This window comes from Astatotilapia calliptera, chromosome 16 (genome assembly GCF_900246225.1).
Source record: "Astatotilapia calliptera chromosome 16, fAstCal1.2, whole genome shotgun sequence".
NCBI lineage: Eukaryota > Metazoa > Chordata > Actinopteri > Cichliformes > Cichlidae > Astatotilapia > Astatotilapia calliptera.
This window is the reverse complement of record NC_039317.1, coordinates 4,371,314-4,379,606: the sequence shown is the minus strand read 5'-3', so window position 1 is coordinate 4,379,606 and position 8,293 is coordinate 4,371,314. Positions and strand designations below refer to the sequence as shown.

Here is an 8,293-nt window from a genome sequence, read left to right as displayed (position 1 = left end):
CTTTCCCCCTGTCCTATCCCACAGTCATGTCTGTCCCGTTTGTAGCAACTGAAAATAAAATAAATTCCTAATTATAATAAAGGTCAATCAAATGGACCAATATGGCAAGGCCATGATGATCCACTTGGTAAAATAAATCCGCTTGGCATCTTTCTTGGCCTTAAGACAACAATTCTGATGGCTATAGATCCAAACGGGACAAAAAAAAAAAGAAAAAAAAAAGAAAAGCGCTACATAAATCCAATCCATTATTATTATTTGTGAGTCCTACATTTGGATTCTCTTCCCAAATGCACGACTCATAATGAAGAGAAGAATTAGTTACTCGTATATCTTAACTAAAAGTATAGAGAGGTAGGACAGAGAAACAGTGACAGGGGCAGGACTGTGGGTAAAAAGAATATTATAGGTCTCATGTCTGAAGGGAGGAGGCATCAATATCCAACAAACAATGGGGGAAAGAAAGGGTGGAGTTGAGAGGAGGAGTATCAGCTACTTATGAAATTAATTTTTGTTCATAATGCTGCGACCAGAGCTGCAGTTCTTCACTAGTCTGTGACGATGGGCACACAGGAAAAATCTGAGCTCTGCTTTCCACAACTCTTCAACATGTCCTGCAAAAAGCCTGCCATTGCTCGGTCCAAAGCTGTTTTCCTTCATATTGTATTGTCCTCAGTTTCTTTTCTGACAGTGGCTCTCAACTTGCTTGTCATCATCTCAGTCTCCCACTTCAGGCAGAAACAACGTTTTTGTTTTACTAGCTACACTATTCTAGTGTTTCAAGTATTTGAGCTAGTAATTAGTAATTAGCTAGTAATAGATTCTTCATATGTACAGATTTATACTTGAGAATATTTACATTTCATCATTTTTACTTTGGCACCAGAAAACATACTATACTCATTGTCTTATAAGTAATACTATGTTCTGAATCAGTTTGACGTTGATAATATGCTGCTGTGTGACACTTAATAGCTCTTTGGCTTGTTTCATTATAGAGGTTTGAGGAATTGTTATTTTTCTGTCTCCTTGCAGGCAGCTTCACACACCCACTAACATCCTGCTCCTCTCTCTGGCTGTCTCAGACTTTCTTGTTGGCCTCCTATTGTCACCTGCAGAAATCCTCCGAAGTACAGCCTGTTGGTTTCTTGGTCAGCCCACATGTTTAATGTATATTTTTGTGTCCTTGACTGTTACCTCTGCCTCAGTGGGCATTATGGTGCTGATATCAGCTGACCGCTATGTGGCTATTTGTGACCCTTTGAATTACCCCATCAGGATCACTGACAGAAGAGTTCAACTCTGTGTTTGTCTCTGTTGGCTCTGCTCCATCACCTTCAGCTGTTTCCTTGTAAGAGATGACCTGCATCAAAGAAGAAAACAAAATTCCTGCTATGGAAAATGTGTCGTTGTTGTTCAATACATTGCAGGAGTTGTTGACCTCATTTTAACCTTCATTGTACCAGTTACTGTCATCATAGTTCTGTATATGAGAGTATTTGTGGTGGCTGTGTCTCAGGCCCGCTCTATGCGCTCTCATGCTACAGCTGTCAGAAATCACCTTCCAATGACGCTAACAAAAAAGTCTGAACTAAAAGCAGCCAGGACTCTGGGTGTTCTTGTTCTTGTGTTTCTAATGTGTTTCTGCCCTTATTACTGTGTTTCTCTTGTAGGAGAAGAATTCATCAATAGTTCATCTGCTTCTTTTGTGGCCTATCTGTTTGGTTTAAACTCATGTCTAAACCCTTTGATCTATGCTATGTTCTACCCCTGGTTTAGAAAAGCTGTGAAACTAGTTGTCACTCTACAGATACTGCAGCCTGGCTCCAGTGAGGTAAGTATTTTGTAAACAGATCAAAACATTTAAACAGTTGTTTTCAGGTTCAGCTCGTAATAAAAAATCTTAATCTTGTTGACTTCATTTTATAACAATAAACTGTTTGCTTATTTTTGACATTTATGGTACAGGTAGTGCTGTCTTGTACACGTGAAGTCAGCAAAATGCAGAAATAATAAGATCCGACTCCACAAAATATTCGTAGTAGAAGTTTAATGCTGCACTTAGGGTGACCAGTCATCGTAGTGTGTGGAGGCATGTGTTATGCTTTTAATTATTTTAATCAGATCTCATACATTGAGACAAGTTAGTGCATTTTGATTGGGTATATAGCCCGCAAAATCAACCCTTCATGACAGACATTTTTCCCCTTGTGTGGATCTCATCTAGTAGAAACTTGGAATGCTCTCTCCAAAAGAGTGCTTTTGAATTGATCAAAATGTGTACACATGGTATCATAAGCAATTTTAGAAAATCAAGAATTTAAGTCAAGTGTTCTCCAACCTTCTAGAAGTGCATAGTCTGATATGTTGTATGTTGTATTGATATGTTTTTACTTTATCTATATTCTTTAACATTTAATTAAACTTTTACTTAAAAAGGAAACACAGTGACTGCATTAGGCATGTGAATATGGACTGAAAGTGAATATAAGTTTTATGTCTGTCATTTTACTTCAGTATATGGGACATATAGTTCTATAAGAAGCATTTGAGTAAATGAAATGTTATTTATTTTCTCTGGATGGTACAGTCAAAGTCACATATTTTGCATGAGAAAGTGTAAAGAGGATAACCTAAAATAAGAGTAGAAACCACTTAAAACAATTCTCGTTAGTTTTTGAATTTATAGAGTACAAGAACATAAGATCCCAAATCTTAAAATATGTGGCTTTTCTTTCAGTGATATCTTTGGGCCATCCTCAGTTTCATTTATTCTTTTAGCACCCTTTTTAGCAACCTGTTTTTTTTAGTGTAGGCTAATCTGATGATTAGTGTTCACGAGCGACTGAGTTCAGTAAATTGCCCAAGGCTATTTAAGCAGGAGCAGACAGAGGACAAAACCACTAACCTTCTGATTAGTCGATGACCTGCTCAACCTCCTGAGCTACAGCCATCTCAATATTGATGACTAGGAGGACTTACTTTACTGTACTAAAGAACAGTAAGAGAGATTATTGCATGGTCTAACCTAAATTTTATCCAGGAAAGTTGCAATTGCATAAATCAACTATTTCATGTGTTAAATGACCTACAGTTAGGTCCCCAAGTTTTGGACAATGATGCATTATTTTTTTGTAATGTTTCCTCTGGAGACCACCGCAGTGGATTCTGAATCAAATATACAAGATGTATTTAAAGTGCAGAATTCAGATTTCACATTTAATGTATTCTGTATTTTTTCTGTTCTATTACAAATACTATATGTGTTTATGAGATGTGCAAATAATTCCATCTCTGGGTTTTTTGGTGTTTTTTTGTTTTTTGTTTTTACACAGCTTCAGGGAATTAAGTTTGCAATTAACTAATCATTCTGCTGCTTCCAGTTCAAATGCTGGTCATCATTGAGATCCTATTTTCTATCTGAAAATTACACACAAAAACGATATGCAGGTGAAGTTTAATGATGGGAGAATACTATATCAAGACATGTGGTTGTTTTCAGAATAGATTGAGAGTCTTTTCCTGGGAAAACAAAATCTCTGATGCGTCATTGCTGGCCTCTACTGGAGAAGGCACCACACACACCAGAATACAGCGGAACAAAATTAATTACAGCATGAATAAAGAAAAAATATTATATATTTTTCACTTTTTTCCAGTGTGGTGTTGTTAAAATAAATTACTGTATCATTTACAATGTGCCATATGTTTCCATCTGTGTACATATTGTTTAAGTAATCTAAATGGAGAGAAAGGTGGGGGGAAAAAAACAAACTAATAAAAACACAGAATAAGCCAGAAAGGTAGAGGAGTGTCAACCTTGTTGCTGGAGAAGAAAGGACCCAAACGCAGGAGTCGCGGGTTTATTGAGGATGTGGACGGTGTTTATTGTGAAGAGTCCAAAATGAAATAGTTCTGGTGGGAGGCCACATGGCCACAGGTTGAGACGAATCAGTTCACGTGGCAGCACCAGAGCCGACCTCGATTTTGTTTTTTTGTGTGATTTTAGATCAATTGTATTAATACAGTATATCACTGAAAAAATAACTGTAAATTCAGACATGAGAGATTGTGCTGAAAATAGTGATACCAAACAAGGCAAGGGGGAAAAAGATGTAAAGGTAAAACAAACAAGTTGTTAAAAGTGGTCAATTATACCCTGGACCCCAGAGGGTTCAATAAAACCCAATAAATCATGAAAAATTTGGTTCACACTTTTAGTGAAAAATGTATCCATGAAAGTGAATACATTACATGCCTGACATTTTGTGTAAATGTAAGAATGTAATAATGTGATTATTTTTCATTTAAAAAAATGAGTGTAAAATGTAAATTAGACTTTGTTTTTAAATGAACCACCTCATGTTGTGCAGCTTTCTGGATTTTATACTTATTGGGGTACATAATTATTTAGTATATACGCTACACAGTAGATAAAATCAAAATTCACATGTTTTATGTAACTGAAATTTTTAATTATCTGGACAAAAAATTGATTTACATATTTTGTTTATATGAAACACTTGCATACTTACTGCATTGTATGTATTTTAACCAAATTTAATACATATTACAGAATTTAACAAATGCATATGTGTAAAAAAATGTCTCTGATTTTGGCACCCCATCTGATTTTCATGCTAGTTGAAGGAAATTTCTCTAAATCCACCCCTGCAGGCTAGTGATGATGACAAGAGACAGGTGAGTACACAGCTGAACTGAATCTGACTAATAACACACAGGAAGTAGAACTAAACATAATGGACAGAGACACAATAAAGGGGTACTGTGTCAATGACCCAGGAACTCTGACAATGAGTGAGAGAAGCATAACTCTTGGAGTAAGTTTGCCCTGCCTTGCCAAAACAGTCCCCCAGTTTACCCACACCTAGTCACCATGGGAGATCAAGGGTATACATTGTTTATAATAAGGAAACACCATACAGGGAAATATGACTATTGTGGAGAAGATGAAACTTCTTAGAAATATGTGGCTGATAGAAGGCAAATGATTCAAAAGCTTAGTAAAGATCTTACTGATATACTACAAAACAACTCAAGAAGTCAAAGCTACAGTCCAAGTGAGACTAAATTTTGTTTTTACTTTTTGAAGGCTAGTTGCTCCCGAGTTTAGTGATTTACATTTTAAATGGTAAATGGCCTGTATTTGTATAGCGCTTTACTAGTCCCTAAGGACCCCAAAGCGCTTTACGCATCCAGTCATGCACCCATTCACACACTGGTGATGGCAAGCTACATTGTAGCCGCAGCCACCCTGGGGTGCACTGACAGAGGCGAGGCTGCCACCGGGCCCTCTGACCACCATTAGGCAACAGGTGAAGTGTCTTGCCCAAGGACACAATGACCGAGACTGTCCGAGCCGGGGCTCGAACCAGCAACCTTCCGATTATAAGTCGAACACCCAACTCTTGAGCCACGATGGCCTGTGAAGCAGCTGTGGAGCAAAAGATCTCTGGTTCAAGCTTGAGAGGCAACATAAATCCCTTTCCAGTTATGTCAGGAAGGTCATCTGCCTTAAGGACAAATTAACTATGTAGTGACTCCTAGTGATTAAAGGAGTGGTTAAGAGTAGCTTTTTTATGCAAAATTCTAGTCCACACCCTACTGGCAATAATTTGTCAATGTGCACATGTAGGTCCTGAGTAGCCTGTCCACAGGGCTTCCGAATGGGACCTAAGCAGGCAAGTCTGGGGAATTTCTGCAGCAGACACTCATATTTTAGCAGACATGGTGCTAAAATATGAGTGTTTCTATTTGTGAACCTTTGCATTATCCCACTTGAGTCTCAGAAAGAGTAAAACTCCTTGTTAGGTTTTGTATTGTTGATTGTCATTTATGTTTAGAAATATTTAAACATATATGCTTAGAGGTGTATAATCAATTGTGTAGTGATAGGATGTGTGATCTTTAGCAGGCTGCAAACACACACACAAACAGGCAAGGTACTCTTTGTTTGTATGTAGACGTCGTATGTTAATACTATGCATATTCATGTTACCTCAATAAAAGAGCAGTGTTACGGGGGAGCGGACGAGAGCAACTGGGGTCAAGCGAAGGAACGGCGTTTGTCCGGTTCTCTCCCGTGCACGAGAAACATGAAGAACTTTGCCTACTTCGTGTCTTGCTTGCTGTGTAATTATATTGTCTTCAACGTTCCAGCGAATAGGTTCAAGCTACAAACCTATCACTCCTTTTCTGTGATTCATGGACCTGTTGTATTTTCTACAGCAGTGTATTTGTAACAAATGATCTTATTCAACCAGGAAGGTTCCTGCCATACAGAATTTGTGATTCCCATATGGTACATTGCAGAGACTAATAAGCTTTATTTTCTAACCTTTATTGTTGCAGTTGCTGTTATCATAAGGATGTAGGTTACAGCCATTGCTCTAAGACTGTGCAAACAGGGCTTGGTGCTGCTTTATTTTGAAAAGCACATTAATTTACAAAAAAGGCAGTTTGCAGTTTTAGTTAGCTAATGTTACTAAGATGTAGCATTTTCAGAAACTAATGTAACCCTAAGAACATTGGGCTAGATGTGGTCAGTAATTACTTGCCAGATTAATACAATACTATCAGCAAGTGGTCAGCCTGGATTCAGTGTGCACTGAAGGGGGCATTACAGACGCTGAAAGAATGATGAGGGGAGGAGTTTAGAGAAGGTGTGAGGATCAGTTATATTCTGCTCACATTGATGCCAGAGCTGCAGCTCTCTGCAGGTGTGTGAAGATGGAGACCCAGGACGAAGCAGAGCTCTGCTTTCCACAACTCTTCAACATCTCCTGCAAGAAGCCTAAAACATCACTGTCTCAAGTTTTGCTCCCTTACGTTGTGGTGTTTTCAGTCTCTCTGCTAACTGTGGCTCTCAACCTTCTCGTCATTGTCTCAGTCTCCCACTTCAGGCAGAGATTTACTTTTTTAAACTTCTGCTGTGGCTTTACTACTACTACAACTCTACTACTAATTACGACTAAATTTAAGTTAATTTATATCTTATGGGTAGACTATTATCGGACAATAATGTGCAACTCTAAAGATTCTATCCTCTACTACCCTTTCAACTGTCTACACTTTCGGATAGGACAGCTGCAATAATTTTGTTTGTTTAGATTGTTTTAGTATAGAAATAATGACTTCTTGATATTTCTCTCTCTTCTTTCAGACAGCTCCACACACCCACTAACATCCTCCTCCTCTCTCTGGCTGTCTCAGACTTTCTCATTGGTCTGTTGTTGATGCCAGCAAAAATCCTACGAGACACAGCTTGTTGGTTTCTTGGTCAACTCACATGTTCTCTGTATAGTTATATATGCTTCGTCATTACCTCTGCCTCAGTGGGCATTATGGTGCTGATATCAGTCGACCGCTATGTGGCTATTTGTGACCCTCTGCATTACCCCACCAGAATCACTGACAGAAGAGTGAAACTCTGCGTCTGTCTGTGTTGGCTCTGCTCGGTTTTTTACAACATACTATTTATAAAGGACGACCTGCTTCAACGAGAACGACATACTTCCTGTTATGGAGAATGTGTATTTGTCATAGACTACATTGTAGGAACCACTGACATTGTTTTAACTTTTATTGCTCCAGTTACTGTCATCGTATTTCTGTATATGAGAGTATTTGTGGTGGCTGTGTCTCAGGCCCGTGCCATGCGCTCTCATGTTACAGCTGTCACACTGCAGCTCTCAGTGACTCTAACAGCAAAGAAATCAGAGTTAAAAGCAGCCAGGACTCTGGGTGTTCTTGTTCTTGTGTTTCTATTATGTTTCTGCCCATATTACATTGTTTCATTTTTTGGAAACGAGTTGTTCAACAGCTCATCTGCATCCATTGTGATCTATCTGTATTATTTTAACTCCTGTCTAAATCCTTTGATTTATGCTATGTTCTACCCCTGGTTTAGAAAAGCTGTGAAATTAGTTGTCACTCTACAGATACTTCAGCCAGGCTCCAGTGAGGTCAGCATACTGTAGAAGAAAGAGATCTTTCCAAAAAGATGTTTATGATAAAAACTGAACAACCAGCTGTTAAAACCCTTTCTGTCTCTTTAAGAGAACAAGGAGAATAATGTGTGTTGTTCACCTTATTAGGCATATTCTAAAAATTGGAAATTATTACATATCCGGGATATTTATGTTTATCCAGATCAATGACAGTTTCTGTAATCATCTTTGAAGTAATTCTGTATTTTTGTCTGATTCTGCTATTAAGACCACTATTATTGATGCCATAGAAATAAAAGGGAAGTGTGTTTTTTTTTTTTTGT

General features: G+C 38.1%; 2 protein-coding genes across 2 annotated transcripts; both read left to right on the top strand.

Annotated features, from left to right (window-relative positions):
* Positions 1 to 279: 279 nt before the first annotated feature.
* On the top strand, positions 280 to 2,039 carry LOC113008186 (trace amine-associated receptor 13c-like). Its single transcript, XM_026145426.1, has 2 exons — positions 280 to 734; positions 1,036 to 2,039. Exons 1-2 carry the CDS (start codon positions 562 to 564, stop codon positions 1,847 to 1,849), a joined length of 987 nt encoding a protein of 328 aa, XP_026001211.1. The 5' UTR covers positions 280 to 561; the 3' UTR covers positions 1,850 to 2,039.
* A 4,711-nt stretch (positions 2,040 to 6,750) lies between these two features.
* Positions 6,751 to 8,000, top strand: LOC113008192 (trace amine-associated receptor 13c-like). Its single transcript, XM_026145433.1, has 2 exons — positions 6,751 to 6,923; positions 7,184 to 8,000. The coding sequence occupies exons 1-2, from the start codon at positions 6,751 to 6,753 to the stop codon at positions 7,998 to 8,000; spliced, it is 990 nt and encodes a 329-aa protein (XP_026001218.1).
* The last annotated feature ends 293 nt before the right edge of the window (positions 8,001 to 8,293 follow it).